Below are 21572 nucleotides of genomic sequence, written 5' to 3'. Positions count from 1 at the left end.
CGCATTTTTTTAACATTTTGATAACGTGCGCCAGCCAAGCTATTCGTATGCTGCATAAACAAATGGTAATCAGAAGGCGCACTGCCAAAGTTCAGTAATTCTTCAAATTCGTTGTCTTTGTTTCACATTTTTTGATCTCCAGGCCGTTCTGTTATCATCGTGCTATTAACAGAATTGCACCATCGCATAAATTGCTGGTATGACATCAAAATACATGTTTGCACCTAATACTTAATGGTTGTGCTATTGACAGATCTTCAGATGTTTATGTCACGTAACCGGTGGTCTATTATTTTGTTGAATGGTAGATACTGATTAATAATTTTTTTGGACATTAATTTCTACCAAATAGAGTTTGTCTGAGCTGGGCATATTAACGTAGTCTTTCATTGATAAAAGGCTTTTACTAGTGAATAACCAACTTATAGACTACCCCAGAAGATATTAAAAGCCTACCCATCTTGATTACTATGATATATCTTTGTTGGACTTTAAATTCTTCTTGATTATTATAAAAACAATACAAATATGTCGATGTATATGAGCACAATTCCCACCCTTGAATATCGCAGTAGTAGGGGGATGGTTTCAGTGCCTTTATCAATACCAAAAAATATGAGTTAGCTATGTGGACACATATTTTTTGTTATATGCGAAGAGTTATTTCAACAAGTACTTGTACTAATAGATAGTATTGCTTTATTTTAAAATATAGTGTATTCTCAATGAAGTATATAAATTGCCACAAATATACTGTAATATTTTATATAGTTTCAAAACAGAAGTATACACAAATAGCCTACAGTTGATTGTTAACTAGATGTTTAGATGTATTTGGAAACTCTAGCAATGGTTGAATATATTTCTTGCTGTTACCCTATTGGTATAGATCTGACTCCTGTTATTTGGTTGGCGAGTAATATTCGAGATGTTGGATGTTAGGCTGATGTCAATTATCTGAATTATTGAACTTGATTCGTATATGGAATTGTGAAGCCAAAACTGAAGGATACTAGACTCCTGAAGTTCATGTTAATATTTTGAAGTTAAAAAGCTAAATTTTTTGTTTAATAGATTGGACAGATTAAAAAAATTTTATATAAAAAATATGCTTTTGACATGAAAACTGTTCATATTGACTGGCTACAAGTAAATATCTGTTGAAAGAAGCCATAAGTTCATGTTCAATGTGTAAATATTAAAGAAATTAATGATAAGGGATAAAAAATAATTGCTGTATCGTATTTTTTAATAAGTTATACATGAAAAATTATGTTTATTGAAAGTACGGGGATCAATTGTGTCAACCACCATGTATATAAATATTTTTCATAAGTATATATAATGTAACTCTTCTGTTTATTTTGATGTCTGGTACGCGAAAAATACCTTTTACTCTTACTGAAATCTCAGATAGTTATCATGCAATCCTCGTAACAGTAAAACATAAACCACTTTCAGTAAACTTCAGGGGTAAATTATTCTAGCTTCTTTATTACATAATAAATGGTTGTGATTTTGAAATGATTGCTGCCGTAACAGGTTCAATTTGTAAATTAACACGATTTTATATGTGCAGATATAGTTGCCATAAAACCTAAAAGGAAATTACTTTTCCTGGATTTTATTGATACAAAATAAAATACAAATTGACGATATATATATCGTTAAATCTTAGCCAGTATATTCAGTTTGTTTCTTTGTTATATTGGTTGTTATCCAATTCGCTCTATTGAGATTTAAGGTAGTTGTAGGTAGTTTTATTTATAGATACTAGAGATGTTATACGTCTCATATAGCAGAAAATAGATAAAACAATTTTTATCTTGATACGTTACCATGTCTGTAGCCTCTTTGTTTTTTGTTTTGTTAATCATGTTAAATTATACATAATTTGTTTCTTTAATGAATACATCTACATACTAATCCCTAGAGGTAAAAAATTAAATGATAAATAATATTTCTTGACGATATAATTTTTACATTAAGAAGATCCTTAAAATGTATTGTTATAAAAAATATTTTATTCTAGACTCTATGCTATACATATAAGTTAATGAGTACCGACATTTGTATTTTTTAAATATTTTATACTCTATATGTAAGTGTGTCTTTTTTCATTGGTATATTTTTGGTTAATTCAGCACAATATTATAGACAATATTATTTCAGCAATACTGACTAAATTTTTAATTTAATTTCAATATGCAGTAAGGATAAACACATTTTTATGTAGACACTTACGAATATGTTTGTATACGTTCTAGAGTAAGCAAGTGTATTTAAAAATATTCCAGTATACATATATATATATATATATATATATATATATATATATATATATATATACTAGCGACCCGCCCCGGCTTCGCACGGGTGCAATGCTGATACTAAATTAAATACACTACAGAAAAAATATGAACGTTGTATATAAAAACGTAGCGGCCCGCTCCGACTTTGCACGGGCATAAAATATATATGCCTATGTCACTCAATGAAAACATGATTAAAATCGATCCAGTATTTATGGTTCATTCATTACTGCCCTTGGCCTGCACGCATTAAATTTGGAGTAAAACAATTCCTCTTCCCCTATACTTACTATGAAGATTTCCTGCTATCTGTGGAATATCTAAATTCATACAATTTTTATTACATTACACATTTTTAAACGCAAATTTTAAATTTGTAATATCTCCGAAAATATTTGTTTAATTTACATGCTGTAAGGAACCATATTGATCTATATTAATTGCACACTGTATTTAAGGTACTTAATTCGATAAGGATTAATGCCGTATTGCTTAAAATAGCTTCGTAAATAAGCCGTTTTCTCACGTAAAAAGTAAACAATAAAAATGGTTAATGTGGGTTATCCCTTAAAGATATACCATCGCGAACTTTTTTGTAGACCTTTTTATGGTGTACAATACTGTAGTACATTAATTTGATCTAACTCGTAGGGTTAGGCAGCGTTTTTGCCTTAGTATATTATGCATGTATTATACATACAAACCTTCCTCTTGAATCACTCTATCTGTTGAAACAAACCGCATTAAAATCCGTTGCGTAGTTTTAAAGATTTAAGCGCACATAGGGATATAGGGACAGAAAAGGTGACTTTGTTTTATACTATGTAGTGATATATATATATATATATATATATATATATATATATATATATATATATATATATATATATATATATATATATATATATATATAAAGGTTAAGAAAGGGGGTTCTTTTATGTTATTTATAATGCAAGAGTTACTTTATATGATCTATAAAAAAGATGGAGTTGAAATATATATACAGAACCATTCAACCTTTGGATCCTACAACATTAATTATTTCATATATTTTTCTTTACGTACGGGTATTCCACGGGGAATATTATTATATAAAAAAAGTTTTCACCATTGATATATTTTTGGTTAATTGAGCACAATATTATAAACAATATTATTTCCGCAATACTGACTAATTTTTTAATTTAATTTCAATATGAAGTAAGGATAAAAACATTTTTATATAGACACTTTACGAATTATTTTGTATACGTTTCAGAATAAGCAAGTGTGTTAAAAAATATTCCAATATATATATAAGAAAGGGGGTCCTTTTATGTTTTTTATAATGCAAGAGTTACTTTATATGATCTATAAAAAAGATGGAGTTGAGATATATATAGACAGCCATTCAAACTTTGGATCCTGCAACATTAATTATTCCATATATTTTTTTTTACGTACGGGTATTCCACAGGGAATATTATTGTATAAAAAAACGTTTTCACGTTGTCATGAATAGTTTATTCAAGAACATAATTATTGCCGAAGCTGACGTTATTACTCTGATATTTAGGTCTGGCATCGCACCTTCCACAACCTAAAAGATGTCGGCCATTTGACGGTGAAAGTTTTCAAGGCGACAGGACTGGCAGCTGCGGACATAGGAGGAAAGAGCGACCCCTTTTGCGTCCTGGAACTGGGCAATGCTCGCTTGCAAACTCAGACCGAATACAAAACTTTGTCGCCTCAATGGAATAAAATTTTCACGTTCAATATCAAAGACATCAACAGCGTGTTGGAGGTGATTGTGTTTGACGAAGACCGTGACCATAAAGTTGAATTTTTAGGTAAGACTATCTCTTAATAGTATTTTATATATACGCGTATTTATATATAAGAGCAGTGAATTTGTTTTAAGGGTGTGTTTACATTAGAAAACACACAGTAACTAGTGTTTCAAAATAAAACCAGTCGAAGCCTTTAATATTTAATCAAATGAAATTTAATTATCATATCATATCATATTATTATAAGATATAAATTGAAAAGTCCCCGGCCTGACACATAGAGGGCACTATTAGAAATAAATTCATACATTTTTAATTAGCCCTAACCTCCCCAGCTGTCGGATCATTAGTTTGTGAATTATAGCATTTTGACGGAAGCAAAAAATGGATAGAAAGGAATTTCGCGTGTTGATAAAATATTGCTTTTTGAAAGGAAAAAATACAGTTGAAACAAAAAACTTGGCTTGATGCCGAGTTTGCGGATACTGCCCTAGCAAAATCAACCATCAAGGATTGGTATGCGAAGTTTAGACGTGGTAAAATGAGCACCAAAGTCGGTGAATGCAGTGGACTCCCAAAAGAGGTTGTTACCGACGAAAACAATTTAAAAAATCCGCAAAATGATTTTGAATCACCGTAAATTGAAATTGAATGAAATAGCAGACAATCTAAAGATATCAACTGAACGTGTACATCATATCATTTACAAATATTTGGGTATGAGAAAGCTGTATGCAAAGTGGGAGCCGCGCGAGCTAACTTTTGACCAAAAACAACGACGAGTTGATTCGGAGCAGTGTTTGAAGATGATCAAGTATTATAAACCTGAGTTTTTGCATTGATATGTGACAATGGATGAAACGTGACTCCATCCTTTCACTCCGAAGTCCAATCGACAGTTATCCGAGTATACTGCACACGATGAACCCGCTCCAAAGCGTGGGTAAACGCAACAGTCGGCTGGGAAGGTTATGGCGTCTGTGTTTTGGAATGTGCATGCAATAATTTTCATTAACTACCTTGAAAGAGGAAGGACCATCAACAGCGACTATAGCATAGTGTTATTGGACCGTTTCACAGACAAGAAAATGCACAAGTCATTGTGGCACGGCACGACAGTGAAAACGATGAGAAATATCCATGAATTGGGCTTCCAGTTGCTTCCTCATCCACAGTATTCTCTAGATCTGGCCACCAGCGACTATTTCCTGTTTTCAGAGCTAAAAATAATGTTAGCTCGGAGGAAATTTTCGTCGAATGAAGAGGTGATTGCCGAAACTGAGACCTATTGTGAAGCAAAGTAAAAATCGTGTTACAAAAATTGTATCGAGAAGTGGAAGGTTGCTATAATCAGGGTATCACCCTTGAAGGGAATTATGCTGAATAAAAAAAAATTCTAAAAAATCTGTTTTACTATGGTAAGCCGGGGACTTTTAAATTAACCTGTTTTATCATGTAATTTATAATTATATATTTTATATGAGTTAAATAATTGAATAATAATTTTTTTTAGCAAAAAGATCGTTTTAACTTGGAAAATACATCGCTTAAATATCCGATGCAGCTCCTCATTGTGAAACAAATTGTAGCGATCTATTTTTTAATGACAAGCTATTTGTGAGATGATTCGAAGGGTATCAGCCGAATGTTACTTATTGGCGTAGATGTGCAAACTCTAACTAATTATTATATTATAAAAATATAATAATATTTTATATCATAATGTTAATTAATAATATATGATATAAATATATATAAATATTATATTATAATATTATAATGTTATAATTTTAGTCTATAATAGTATTACTCTACAATAAACGAAGCTAAAGGTGTACCGCAAGGAAGTTTATGAGGGCGAATTTGTTACCTACTCTACACATGTAATGTTTACACTGCTCTTGGAGATAATAATGAAGAAACCACACGAAAATTGCAACAGGCATGTGACAATATAAATAATTAGGCCCAAACCTTTTAGATAAAAATAAAAGGAATTTGATATGTGTATGTGCAGTGCACATATAATCAGATTGCACAAGCACCAATAGCAATAAATATACTATCCATTCCATATAGCAGCAATGCTAAGTATTTCGGAATGAATCTTGATGCAAAACATCGCTGGAAGGAATAAGTAATAAAGAAAAAGGAGATAATAAGGTATATAAATACAATACAGTTTCCATCACAAAGTCTTGAGAAGTATTGTAGGGAGACCACGCTACTACAGGACTGATTACTTACACCAAGGCTTTCAGATATTCTCTTAGATGACACCAGAACAGGATACCGACTCAAAAGTATTAAACCATTTGATTATGTGTGGGGTAGTGTAGTGAAGTGCATTTAATAGAAAAACAGCAATGTTAATACCCAAATATTATTACACCAGAGATTAAGATAGGGCCAATGGGTTCTCCAAGATATATACCTGGATTTGAATTATTCTAAAGAAAAATTATAGGTTGTTAGTCTGCAACGTCTTCGATAAATTATCGAAAATGGATTTATTAATTTAGCAATACTTGTATTAGTTTTCTCCAGCTGAACAGTTTTTATGTAAAGGATAATTTTTCATGAAATCATGTGAAATACGATATATGCCTCATGATCACAATACCATTATATTTATTGATTTTTTTAATGAGTCATCCAGTGGTTATAAAATTTTAATACTTCTGTATCACAATTTTTTGTACCTTTCTTTTTATGTATCTGTATTTTCCTGTATATCAGAAACATGATGTATATATATATATATATATATATATATATATATATATATATATATATATATATACATAAATATATAAAATACCGCTTTATCAAAGTCAGAGGTATCACACATTTTACCAATCGCTTATTTTAGCTATCTCAGAACAAAGTGTATAATGCACAGACTAATTACCTACAAGGGTTGGCCTGTAAACTGATTAGTACATACGCATGGCCTTATTTATACGGAAGTAGTGTTGCCGACTACTATAAGATGTATTATATTGTATGGTGGCCATGTTATTTTGCCTATCTATATTATCTCGTTATCATCAATCCTTTCACTGGTAGAAGATATTAAATAAGTTCTCACGAAAATTGGTTCCAATACACGGACAAATACTAATTTCATTTCTACGAATTATTCATATTCATTTTCATTTTTGATTATTATACCAGAAATATAAATAGCGATCATCACAGGACCAGTAGATGATATGGGAGGGAGGGCGTATGTTTAAGGAGCTAGTCTTAGTTACCAATGAGCAATATATTACATGATAATTTGTTTAAATTTTATTTTACAAAAATTGTCTATTATCAAGAAAGCTACGAATTAATTCTAACTCTCAATATTAGAAAAGAAGTCAATAATTTCATACTTATATTTGGTATATATCTGTAGATGGAAATAATTGCAAATTTATCATGCTAATTGTATCAAATATATGTATTTTAGGTAAAATTGCGATTCCTCTGCTTCGAATACGAAACGGAGAGAAGCGATGGTACGCCTTAAAAGATAAGAAGTTGCGTAGCCGGGCCAAAGGAAATTCGCCGCAAATCTTATTGGAAATGTATATTGAATGGAACCCCATAAGAGCCTGTATACGTACATTAAATCCAAAAGAGGAGAAATTTATGCAGACCGAGATGAAATTCAAGCGGCAGGTTTTTGTTCGGAACGTCTTACGACTCAAAGTCTTTCTTATGCATTTTTTGGAGTTCGGGAAGTTCTTTCAGTAAGTATTATATTTTATATTATTTATTTTTTTAATTAAGAACAATTACCGTTTATTTACTAATATTCAAAGTTATGAAATTTTATGGCAGTGCAACAATGTATTTATAATTTACAATAGTGTTGGTGAAAAACATTTGAAAGACTAAGACATAAAATGTAAACACTTAAAACATGATCTTTAATATATTGCTGAACCAAATTTTGGATATTTGAATCGCCAAAGAAATACTTTTAAAACACAAAAAAACTTTATCTAATTTGACAATGTTTAAAAAATATGAAACTATTTTCATTAACTCAATAAAATGATTTTAAGTGGCAATATACAAAAATGTTTATTTTTTAAGATATCAAAAGTAATATATGTAAATTATATACCATTCTTTCAACATTAATGAAAAATTGTCGATTTTTACATTTAATATGGAATGTATTTAAAATGCTTTTTGAAATTCTAATGACTTTTGTTATTCACCAAAACAAACAACACTTAATTTATATTTTTGTTGTTCCAATATCCTGTGGAGGATATGTTTAAACGTAGTGCAATTTACTGATATCAATTATTATGTAGAGCTGTTTGAATCTTCTTTCTGTGAAACAACACTTTTGTCCTGTTTTAACAAATTATATACAGAAATAGAATAAATATAACTTAAGACTTTTCAGAGAACATACCCATTATATGGGTATGTCCATATGTATCTGGTCATGTAGAGTGAATATGGAAGCTAAAACGTAATAACAGTATTGATTTTTGTTAAAAACTCATGAGCGTGTAATAAAATTTGAACAGCTGTAATAGCTTGATACAAAAGACATGATATTTTTCATAATTTTGAATAAATTGTGTTCGGGTACACTATTCATAGATTCTTGTTTTACCTTTAGGAGATTCATCAAAAGTAATATTTAACATGTCCCAGAACTTGTTTGTACAAAAAATTAAAATTCTCCAATAGTGCCAAACATGTGTTATTTCCTCAACAACAGATGGAAAAGGTATAACCATTATGGCTAAAAATGCACAGATACTCTTTAGATATTTCTGCTAACACAAAAATAAAAAAAATGTGCCAATCTATGTAACAAAGCCGGTGAAATTTCGAAGTTATTGTTACTCTCATTTTCGATATATTTATGCTTACTGAAGAATGAACGAGTTTATCACGCACTTTAATGAACGTAGTCAAATCATGTGCATCGTAATATTGATATATCATGTCAGTTGTCTCGAAAAAAGTATTTTCTAGAGAAACCCGTTTAAAGTTCCGTTTTTATATGTCGCTTCACTAAAACAATAAACAGGTCAATTGAAAAGTCCCCGACCTGACACGAAGATGGCGCTACTAGAATTAAATCCATATATTTTTTAGTTAGCCCTAACTCTCGAAAGATGCGTGTATAAATTTGACGGCTGTCGGAGCATCAGTTTGTGAATTATAGCATTTTGAGTGAAGTAACTTTTGTTATTGTAAAAAAATGGATAAAAAGGAATTTCGCGTGTTGATAAAATATTGCTTCTTGAAAGGGAAAAATGACCGTTGAAGCAAAAACTTTCAATGACCGTAAACTGAAATTGAATGAAATAGCAGACACTCTAAATATATCAACTGAACGTGTACATCATATCGTTCACGAATATTTGGGTATGAGAAAGCTCTGTGCAAAGTGGGTGCCGCGCGAGCTGACTTTTGACCAAAAACAACGACGAGTTGATGATTCGGGGTAGTGTTTGAATATGATCAAGCGTAATAAACTCGAGTTTTGGCGTCGATATGTGACAATGAATAAAACATGGCTCAAGTCTCAAGTTAAATCAAGTGCAATAGACAGTTATCCTAGTGGACTGCACATGATAAACCAAAGCGTCGGAAAACGTAACAGTCGGCTGGAAAGGTTATGGCGTCTCTATTTTGGATGTGCATGGAATAATTTTCATTGACTACCTTGAAAAAGGAAGGACTATCAACAATGACTATTATATAGCTTTATTGGGCCGTTTGAAGAACGAAATCGCCGAAAAACGACCGCATTTAAATAAAAAGTAAGTGCTGCTTTACCAAGACAATGCACCGTGTCAAAAGTCCATGAATTAAGCTTCGAAGTGCTTCCTAGTCCACCGTATTCCCCAGAACTGGCCCCCAGCGATTATTTCCTCTTCTCAGATATCAAAATGATGCTCGCTGGAAAGAAATTTTCGAAATATCGACGAAACTGAGAGCGATTTTGAAGCAAAGGACAAATCGTACTACAAAAATGGTATCGAAAAGTTGGAGGGTGGCTATAATCACTGTATTACCTTTGAAGGGAATTATGTTGAATAAAAAAAAAATTGCGAATAAAATTTGTTTTACTATGGTAGGCCGGGGACTTTTCAATTGATCTACTATATCTGCGAAAATAAAACTTCACGAAAATTTTACAGGGCGTTTTAAGAATTTAAAATGATACCCACCAAGGTTCATTCAAGATATACAATAATTAGAAACGTATTATTTATTATAGAGATTGTTTCGAATGGGAATCAAAAATTCAAAGTTTCTCTGCCTTGGTCGTATGGCTTCTGCTCTGCTACTATTTCCAAGTTTGGATGATGCCTGTGGGTGCATTATTAATTTTTCTTAAACAATACATCGTACTGAGTTTGGCTGGTCCAAATTCAGTACCCTGGGATGAAATAGCCGATTCCGATTTAGACGAGGAGGACGATGATGATAAAGTAATAATTATTTTATGAGTTTTTGAACAACTAACTTTCCTTGTTGTCGTTGCAGGAGAAAGAGGAGAAGAAAAGTTTGAAAGAACGTTTACAAGCAATACAGGAAGTGACTCAAGGTGTTCAAAATGCCATTGGTAGGATAGCCTCATTATTAGAAAGTATAAAAAAGTAGGTACCCGGCACGGAATATCTTTAATTGTTGTTGAGTTTATCTCTTTTTACAGTATGTTCAATTATACGGTTCCTTATTTGTCATCGATTGCTATAACTCTGTTAACTCTTGCCACTTTGGTTTTGTACCTTATACCGGTGAGGTATCTTCTCATGATGTGGGCAACTAACAAATTCTTAAGAAGGATATTCCGACCACACGTCGTGCCTAACAATGAAATTTTGGATTTGCTGTCGCGCATTCCGGATGATGAGATGCTGGTGAGTGTTAAAACCTTCATCAGGGTACGATGGATAACTGTGTCATGTTTTGTGTATTTAAATTGTCAACTGCATGCTGTTTTGCACTAGATAGATACCTACATACCAATAATTTTAAACTGGAATGGTTATTATGATATATAATCTGCTGGTGTCAAAACAATTCTTCATTATTAATGCAAATAATTATAATTAACTCTAATGTTTCGTTATCATCATATCTAATTTATTTAAATTGTTATGATGAGAATTTCGTATTTTTTACTAATAATTTACTGTTTATTTCTGTTCTATTAGTCATTATTATATAAAAATTTTAGGCAACACATTTACATTTTCTTAATAATAACACATAGTAACACATTTTTTTTTACTTTCAAAATAGTATTCGCACTTTTCGTTATGAATTCGCTTTTAATCTTTTTTCGATTGAAGATTTCGAAGCCGTAATTTTATTTTCCGAAAGAGAAAGAAGATGACTGGAATATTTGTTGAGTTTGTGGGGCAAAATTTCGTTCATAACGATACTCTTGAGAGACGTCGCGAGGCCAGACCCTTTCGATAGGCCGACCAAAGCATTAATTCATACGATTGCAACTGAAATGCGAAACTTAAGGCAAATTCTTTGCTAGGTGTTTCTGTCCATTGTAAAAATTAATACACATATTTGGGTTAAACTTACAAATTGATTAGTGTAAATACATTAATTATATTCTATTAGGATTTTGTATAGGTCTTTTGGCAGTTACGATAAATTTCAAGGAATATTAACTGCCTTTTTGCCTTTGAAGAGACTATTAAGTGCTTGCAAGCATTTTGAACTGAGATAATAATGCGAATTATTACTGCAAACAGCTATTAAGCAACTTAATCTAAATGCTAATGTCGATGGTTATAAAGTGAAAAATCGGTGATGGAAGCCCATCAAATACTCTTATATGGTGATATGTATGGTGATACTGCTAGTCATATTCTAATCGTAGGTTTTAGTTCCAATGATTTAAAAGTTATGACTTTGATGTCGATAACAAAGAACAGTTTAGAGATCCAACAAAGATAATAAAGAAACAAGATTTCTTGTACGAAGACCCAGCTCAGAGAATTTTGAGATAGCCTAGCAGCTGATGAATCAATTGTTTCTAGTCATTTATATGCGATGGGTAAAGAAGCGTTAAAATCAAATGAAATTGTTACGACAGATGTCTACCGACGTCCATTGTACAAATTACATGATAATATGAATCCAACAATGGTCAGTAATAGCGAGAAAGCTATAATATGTCATGCTTTTGCATGACAACTTTTGCTACCGTTCTCATTCAGGTAGACTGATGAGGTCTATTGTAAAATCTTATACTAATTTGAAATGATTGAATTGGATTGATGAAACGATTGGTTGGCTGCCACATCAACCTCGTTCCTTCGACACACTATCACTATATTATCACTATATCTACTATATATAAATTTATATACTATGTATATATATATATATATATATATATATATATATATATATATATATATATATATATATATATATATATATAGTATATATATAATCGTTTCATCAATCCAATTCAATCATTTCAATATATATATATATATATATATATATATATATATATATATATATATATATATAGACGATGATTTTTATCAATAAAGGCCTTTTTCGAGTACAGCAATGATTTGAACACCTAATGCATTCTTGTTTTGAAGTCTTTTTTTGAAGTGGAAATCGGTGGGTATAGCTGCAACTTTTTTTAATGAAGCATTTTCGTGAAATTCTCAAAGACATCTGTATTTTTCTTAAAACACATTAGTGTTATAAAAATAATAGTTATTCCTTTGGGAATCTGATTCAAAGGATTTCAAATATGGTGCGTTATCGTCGTAAACTCATTTTTTAAAAAGAACTCAACAAGTGAATTCATGTCATTCAAGAGGAATATTTGTTACATTTTTCATCCTTTTTGTCCATTTTTATAACTTTTTCTATCGAACACCGCAACAAATTCATATTATTGTCATTTATTTTAAAAATACGTACATCTAGCAGACAATTGGAAACTATAAACTAATATTTGGTGAAGGTAGTTGTACCACGTAAGTCCAAAATTAACCCTGGGTTTTCACCGTGGACTTAAACTGACAAATAATAATGATAGATTCATGACACCTGCAGAGATTGATAAAATTATTGGCTGTTGGATTGTCCTCGCATCTGGGCCGCTTATCAGTTATACGGTGGTACTTGCAGCTGGACTACAAGGACCTGAAGCTGATGTCGAGCCCGGAGACGGAGCGTCGCGCGAACCCGAAGAAAAAACACAAGACCTCCTAGTGGAGGAGGAAGCTGATGACGAATTTCAAGGAGACTTGGAAGGTGCGATTCGATCGAATCATCGAAAAGGCTGATTAGTTCTTATTATCTGTGCGTTTTGTATTTTATTACATTCATTTGATTCAGGCCAGGAAAAATTACATGGGCTATCGAAGATAAAAGAGCAATTTATTAATGTACTAATTCTATACTGTTTATTAGTATTGTTTAGTCTCGATTATATTTGTTTGTGATATTACACTTCACTGTTTAAAATTTAATGGATTCAGCTGTTCATCGTGTTCTTGTAATGCTTATTTTAAGCTTAGACATTTTTAATATAACTGAATAGAACTCGTGTGATGTAGGGGGAATGTAATCGAATATTGTTGAATAAAAGATTGTTCTGTTCTCAATTTATCAAACAATTTATTACAGTACTGTTCAAAATTATACAACTAATATTGACCACCTTTATAATATTTAATATTTTTAATATTTCAATCGTAATAATGTTATCCAGAGTTAGTTGCTGTATTTTGAGCAGTATGGTATATATTTAAAATATTTTGGAGCCTTGCCGCTTCCCGAGTTTCTATTAATTCGGATGTTTATATATTTTTGTATGATTTTTTTTCAAGCAACTGGGTACTTCCATCTTCTATTTAGATTTGTAATAAGTCTTAGACAGTTTATCTAGTCTTAGATTAGTTTTTTTAATCTATACTTCAGAGTCTACCCATTATCGACTATATATGTATATACTCAACTAAACTATAAAGAAATCATGGAGCTGTCATCACGTTTAAGTAAGATTCTGACTATATTCCGTTGACAGTTCTTGAAAAAGCAGTTTTTCTAACGAATAAGTCTTCTCAAAATGTCTTCGAGTTCTTTACGTTAATTATTGTATAAAAATATAATAAGAGATGTTGATTATATCGCATTACTGTTAAATCTTTTCAGATTTTATGCATGATAATTTATTTTCAAAGAATCTATCCCGCACTCATTCTTTGCACATTGTGATTTTTTGCCAATTAAAGAAGTGATATTGATATGTTATACATTTTTCATTGAATAAATGTTTAATATTAAAAATAGTGTATGTATTTTTATTTTGCAATATTTATAGAAGTCCTGGGAACATTTATATAGTGAGAAAGTGTTTTGTTTTCAACAAACAATTTTGTTTTCCCATACAAAGCATCTTTGTCACTGTCATCAATAGTGTTACTCTATCAAAGAATACACATTTGTTTGTTATTATACATCATAGAGTAATATATAGAGAGTTAACTTAATAAAAATAATTTCAGAATTATTTTGCCTGGTCTCAGTAGGAAGGCGCTGAGAACGCCATTTCGTTGGATTTCATTGGTTAGTTTAAATTACCATTACCGGCATCTGCAATGAAAATATTTTATTAAGAGCGCGTTTCATTGGTCGACGATTTCCTACGCATCACGTGATTAACGTCTGACCTCAGTAGAATGACCAATTCAATAAATTTATTTATTATTAATATAAATTTATTAATATATAATAATGTTCTATTCTATATATATATATATATATATATATATATATATATATTATAGAATATCAAAAAGTTAAAATATAAGTGTATATAATGTATATAAATAAAAATAATGAAATATAAATATATAAACAGAAAATAAGTAAATGTGTATATAAAAATGGTTGCAATCTAATTGAAAATATAACATATCTCGTGGCAGATATAATCAAATTTTTCTATAGCTCTTTTTCCCTTTTTCGTATTTCTTTAGTGCCATCAATTCAAATAAGACGTATTAAAGTTCCTATCTATTTGTTCCCTCATATTGAAAGCAGAGCAGCACAGCTGAATATATCTGTTAATGTTTTACTTACTTGTTCAACACAAAAATTTATTGAGACAAGATATAATTATTTTTATAATGTTATTGTGAAATAGTTCAATCATATGATATACGTCAGAATGGAGAAAATATACCAAAAATAATTAGCAATAAAAAATTTAAGTGTATGATATATATCAAAATTATTATTGTGCTTTTATTACGGTAAAATCGAGGAGTTAAAAAAAATTTCTATTATTAACAATATAATCAAATAGGCATGATAATCTCTTGTACAATCAAGCTCATTTTGTTGGTCTACAAATTGTATTATATTATTTTGTATTAATGTATTTTATTAACATCCTTGCTAAAAATGTTATCTCGGTTAAGGAGCCTTAAGTCAAAATATTAATAAGTATTTTGACCAATATACATTTGTTTCAAGTAAATGAAGCCCTTCAAATTAATTATGTTTTTAATTGATGGCACTTTATAAACAACTTTTTAACGGGTAACAAAAGGTTTCATGTAGTATAATCAGTTTTACTTTATATAGAAACTTTGCCATCATCCCATTTGGACACATTGTGTGTTTAGACTGTGTGTAATATTTTCATGATTTCTTCTGTTCTTCTGTTGTATTCCTATAAATAATAGTATATATAACACAAATGCTTTATATTAATAATCGTATATACGTACCAGGTAGAAGTGATGCTAAGTCACACACACACACACACATCCTTAGTCTGGCTAACTTGAATTGTTTCTTCCAATGAAAACTTTTTTGAGCGTAATTTACACTTATTAGTACTTTGTAAATTATTGAAAATTAATGGAAATTAGATTTAATTAAATACAATTTAAAAAATACTAGTGAGTGTTAGTTCTTGAGATAGTTTGCATTTAATATGTTTTAATATACAGATATTTGTTATTTTAATTAATAACTGTGAACAAAATAAAGAAAATACTCTGAAAATAAGTTTTAGTAACATATAATTTTTGAATTAGTTCTTTTACTTTATTATAAAAGAACTATGAATAATTTACAATTTTGTGGTCGAATTTCAGCCACAGGGCGATCTCTAATTCTTATAAATCTATTTTATGGTCAATTCGGATGCGGAACTTGGTAGCTTAATAACAGTGACGTGAATTATTATCCAATAAATACAACCATTTCTTCACTAAAACTGTAATTTATACTTCTGTTCTATGCTCTGTAAATGGTAGAAATAGCATTGGGTAAGATGTCCGTTTGATATGCATAATATCGTCATTATACCTGGCAACATCTGATAAGAGGCTATTGTTATTTGATGTAGGTAATAGTACCGTAGGGACGAAGTCCGGGTCATCTAATTAATCCATAAAAATATAAGGCCCTTTTAAAAATGCACTGCTGTAAATATACTGATCCTGGCTTATAATTTTAGTAATTGACAGTCGAATACGTTTCATTAATATTTGTTAAATCTCTACGTTTGGATCTGTTTGTCCTGAAAGGTGATGAATTCCCTTTAGAGGGATTTGTCTTTTGATATCGGTCTACTTATACAACTAATCTAGTTGCTTCCAGACATAAACGATGATGCTGTTAGCGTAACGGTGAATTTCATAATATGTTGGGCAGAGATTATTTGGTTTTTTTGGAATGTTTTAAAGAAAACAATTTGCTAATATGCGAAAAAAATTGTAAATTCAGTCAATAATTTTGCTACATTTGTAGAAATATTCTTCTCACAGGAAAGCAACATAAGGGTGAATATTTTTAAGTAAAATAAAAACGCAACATTATCTTTACAGTCCATTTTTTTACGACATGATTTTTAATGTTGAATGGATACACGGAAATGATGAACTGGGGATCTCAACAAAATGGTGCGTCCTCGTTAACAAGATTACCACGTTCCTAGTAACTTGAAACCAAACTAAAGAAAAATCTCAATCTATGAAAGTGCTGCTAACGTATAAAAGTTAATTCGAAGAATTTATTTATTATTTCTGAATTCCAATTTTATATAATTTTACTTTTATACGATAGAAGAACGTATAGAAAAGGTTTGCACCAAATTTCAAGAAAATCGGTTAGTATCGGAAAAAGTAGTTTCGAGTAAAACGCGTTTAAAAATTCAGGTGATGTTACGCGCAGTTTAATTCTTACGATAGTACTTTATACTTACATTTTTTCAATGGGCGATTTCCTTTCAAATGATGGGTATTTCTACTTCGACGCCTATTCCAAATTGTGAATTCGTTTTAGAGTCAGATAATACTTTCCTTCTCATTTTATTCTAGTTAAAAAGAGATACAATGCGTTCTGATAAGTTTGAACATGTAACCGATCGGTCTACAAAAGTCGTCCGGTTGTCAAATGTTTGCAAAATTGTTCGAAACATTAGTTATAATAACTAGAGTTTATAAAACGGAGTGTTGTTTTACAGCTTTGCTTGGTTTGATAAATTTCAAATCGCTGCTTATTCTGCTTCTCTGGTTGAAAGGATGGAAAAAGGTTAAATGAAATAGGAAGGAAATAATGGAGAGGCCTCCTCTAGTCAGTAAAATTCGTTAGAAAGGCAGTTATGGTATCAGTTAAATAATAATTTGCTGCAGAATTTCGAAAAATTAAAAACAATATAATGTTGGATTCACCGAAAAGAGAACGTCGTCATACGACGCGGGTGACGAATCAAGTTCACCTTGATCTTAGCTTTATCAGAGTGCCGAGACCAAACAGTGAGTGATTCATTCAATATTAACATAATTTAATACAATTATTTTAAATGAAACCGTAAATCAGGAAAGTATCCGTAGAAAACTTAGTAATATGCAGCTTCTTAAGGGATGTAGATTATACACTGTTGGGATATAAAATGATGTAAAGATAACCCACGAAGAGGTCTAAAGGAACTTATTAAAATAGTACAATTTAAAAAATAAAATAAGATCAAGGCATACTTATTATTTCAATTTGTGTATTTTGTATTATTATCCGTGATATATGGATAGTTCATATATCAAGAAGACAAGAAAAGTTGACGGAAAGAGGTAAATGTTGGAATAAAAACTAATTAGGTTTGATTAGTCATAAATTTTATGAATAATTTATTGCAGATATATTGTTCTTTATGCTGTCGAAGTCTAAGGGTGATTTCCATGAAGAAATGAACCATAACATGTGTTTGCTGAGGTTTGAAAATCAGCTCTTAAGGAACTTGAAGGAACCATTAGTTATTGTTGTGGATAATGCATTATACTATAGTACAATAGCGAAGAAGATCCCAACAAGTGTTTCGACAAAGGCTAAAATTAAAGAATGGTGTTTTATGTAATTTACCTTTTTAAAAATATACCAGAAGAAAATATATGGCTGATCAGATAGCTGAGTAATATGGCCCCCAGAATATTATCTTTCCGTGTGGCAAAGAATTATTACAATAGACATGCAGATCGAGAAGGACATACAAGCAAAAACTGTTTGGATATGTGGCAAGAACCTTATCTTCGATTTGGATCCACTCGATCAGACGCCCAAAAGAAAGAAATGACAAATGGTGGAATCATGAACAAGTGTTAGATAGATTGGAAATTAACAGCTTAGTTATTCGCTTGAATAGCGATTCCGAAAGAGACAGTAATCGAATGAAACTTTATGGATATGTGAATATGGTTCAAAGTTGACAATTACCAAAACAAGGTGATGATAGTGGTAAAGATGAGTACATAATTAATATAGAATAACTTTAGAAAATCGGACTATAGAGTGAGAAAGATTTATGAGCATAAATATATTTGTAATTGTATGTGAAGTGTTCTATAATGTTAAAATAAATTATATTTGATAATATATTTGTTTATTATTTTATTTACATTTGAATTTTGTTATATGTTAAAGCCTAAATGAACTAAAACTCATAGTTGATGCTGCAGCATTGCTACGTTTAAACCTTATTAATTTAGATGACTTGAGTTCACTGTTTTATTGCAGGGGCTATATATATGCATCCATCCTGTTTTTAAAATTGATAAAGAATATAAACACCTTATAACATCCAAATATACGCCATTTTATTGTATAGCACTAACAAAATTCAAAAAACTATAATACAAAAATCTAGACTCTCTACTTACATATCTCTTTATACACAACAAATACGTCCAAAGTAAACGTTCTAAACGAATATCAATCAAAAGAAAAACAATCGCTAATCGTTTACTTACAAAGTGTTATCATGGTGGTGAAGGGAATCCATAATTCAGGCAATTATCAATTTACCTAATATCTACTTGAAGAATATTTACAGATATCATTACTATTAAAGTTCTCTTACCATGTCGTTGGTTGTCAGTAACTTCTTCGTCTTAAACAATTACGAAAATAAAGAAAATTACAGCAGTATGCTCATTAAAGAAGATGGCTTCGGAAAGTTACTGCCAACCGAATATTTGATCTAATAATTTATTTGCTAGCAAGCTTTAATTATAGTATATACGGTCTCGTACATTAGATGAATAAGATTTTGACAAAATAATTTTTACATTAGAATTTTAAGGAACATTTTTGGGTTTACAATTAGTCAATTTACATTAAAAATTCTTCAATAGTTAGGAAACGTCTCCTAATCATTGTTTTAACTGGACTTAATTATTTCGTGGAACAAATACGAATATATTTGTTTCCGAATCAACCTGTCTTTGTCTATGCTTCTAACGGCACTTTGGTATTGTTTCCTAGTTAACATTGCATGTAAATCTTTATCAAATGATATGATTTGCTGATATTGACAATAATTCCTCAGTCTTTTGCAGCAATTTTTCTCCTCGACATTGTTATTATTAGAGATGAACTTTACAGCGAATTTTCGTCGACATATATATTGTTGGGTCACCTGTCTTTTGCTTTCTATCTATAACGCTTATCCTTGAATTTTTAATGGTATGGTAACACATTAACATTAAGTATGAGATTTTATCGTGATTATTTTTTAAGATAATGACGCTGTCTAATACAGTTGCTGTTTTATATGGTATTAGGTCGCCAGGAGTATCATATCGCTTATCTCTAGCCACCACGACTTGGGTAGTGTCAACTTGTTGTTCTCTTGTATGAACAATTGAATTTTAATTAAGTCCATTGAAATGGCAATCCTAGATGGCAAACTTCACGGCTGTTTTGAAAAACTGTTTTGCCTCATTTCTCAGTCCGTTGGTTTGATTTCTGTGATAATTAATTGAATCAGTCTTCATCACGTCAATTTTTAATATAAATATATGCTGAAGGTATAGTTATTGAAAAGCCTGTCTTATTATTTGTTTACGTTAATAAGAGTTTCTGTTATTACTTTTTAGCTGTTGATCACAGTTCTGTGTACATCAGGTGCCATGAATTGATAAAGGTAATATTCGGTAGTAAGTTAGTCTAGAAAATTGAGAAGAACGATGGTTTCCAATGCTATTTTAGTAATTTTTCAAACATTGATTGTTATGGTAGAATCAACGATACCTAACCAACGTATAATACAAGACGTTTTTAATAACATCCGTATATCGCAATAATATATAGCTAGTTCTAACATTAATTAAGGTGTTGATTATACAAGTTAATTTAGTTTTAGCAATAAGTCTTCCAAAACATAGCTAGGAGAGTTCAATTATTAATACAGGAATATTTGACTCAGTTTCAATTGAAAATGTATCTTTATATACATTTTATGGCAAAATATGGCATCCAAGCTGATGAATTCACCAGTATTATCTCCAGTTATTTCTCAGTTTGTAGGATTTATGCTGTCTGTTTTATATATAATTTTATGTTTTTACGTCATAATCTATTAAATTTTGAATGATTTTTTCTCTTTTGATAAGGGGATTGACTAATTTTGTAAATTGTCTTTAATTTCAGTTTCATTAATTAATCATTTAAAGCGTTGGTCATAACTGACGTGACGTAGCTTACACAATTTTTATTTCGAACCGATCAAACATGGTAAATAAAGCACCACCAGGGCCTCAAGGAGAGACACATAGCAAAACAGTTTTCATGCTTCTTTATAAAAGGTTTCACTCTAACTTATACTCTATGATCTACGCTCTATTTTTATATTTGTATTTGTTCCAACACAATTTAATTTTATTTAATTAATTATAAACAGAAACTAAATGGGTATCTTTATCATTTTTATAATATAATTTAGGGTCTTGCGAAGCACTAAACCAAAGGAATATGTGCGTATTATATACGTTTTTCTAAGATATAGTTTTTGGATTTTAGTTCTTCCAACAACCCGGGAATGTTGAGGGAATTTTTCATTTTTTGCCAGTATTAGGAACAAATCGTTAATAATTAGTAATAAACAGTCTAAAATAATAGCAGTAAGTGAACAGTTATATACATTGTATCGTAATTCCTATAACTTTGC

At 30.5% G+C, this 21572-nt stretch overlaps 1 protein-coding gene and 1 long non-coding RNA gene across 18 annotated transcripts in view; both read left to right on the top strand.

Annotated features, from left to right (window-relative positions):
• Mctp (Multiple C2 domain and transmembrane region protein) overlaps nt 1-14404 on the top strand; it is a 134633-nt gene extending 120229 nt beyond the window's left edge. For 12 of the 17 annotated variants that reach the window (XM_076411698.1, XM_076411697.1, XM_076411695.1 and 9 more), the window contains 6 exons: nt 3868-4141; nt 7539-7821; nt 10332-10545; nt 10601-10713; nt 10770-10977; nt 13166-14404. In XM_076411698.1, the coding sequence (XP_076267813.1) occupies nt 3868-4141; nt 7539-7821; nt 10332-10545; nt 10601-10713; nt 10770-10977; nt 13166-13324 (1251 nt within the window). In that variant the 3' untranslated portion in view covers nt 13325-14404. Of the gene's footprint in view, nt 1-3867; nt 4142-7538; nt 7822-10331; nt 10546-10600; nt 10714-10769; nt 10978-13148 lie in introns of all 17 variants that reach the window. The other 5 variants (XM_076411699.1, XM_076411712.1, XM_076411711.1 and 2 more) reach the window with 3 other exon arrangements.
• A 3147-nt stretch (nt 14405-17551) lies between these two features.
• Nucleotides 17552-18980, top strand: LOC143200736 (uncharacterized). The gene is made up of 3 exons (XR_013006800.1): nt 17552-17889; nt 17968-18201; nt 18268-18980. It is a non-coding gene; the product is annotated as an uncharacterized LOC143200736 (long non-coding RNA).
• Nucleotides 18981-21572: the final 2592 nt, after the last annotated feature.

Source organism: Rhynchophorus ferrugineus, unplaced genomic scaffold (genome assembly GCF_030347505.1).
Source record: "Rhynchophorus ferrugineus isolate W39M unplaced genomic scaffold, kcgeb_rfMv2 rfM8, whole genome shotgun sequence".
NCBI lineage: Eukaryota > Metazoa > Arthropoda > Insecta > Coleoptera > Curculionidae > Rhynchophorus > Rhynchophorus ferrugineus.
This window is presented reverse-complemented; position numbering and strand designations above follow the sequence as displayed.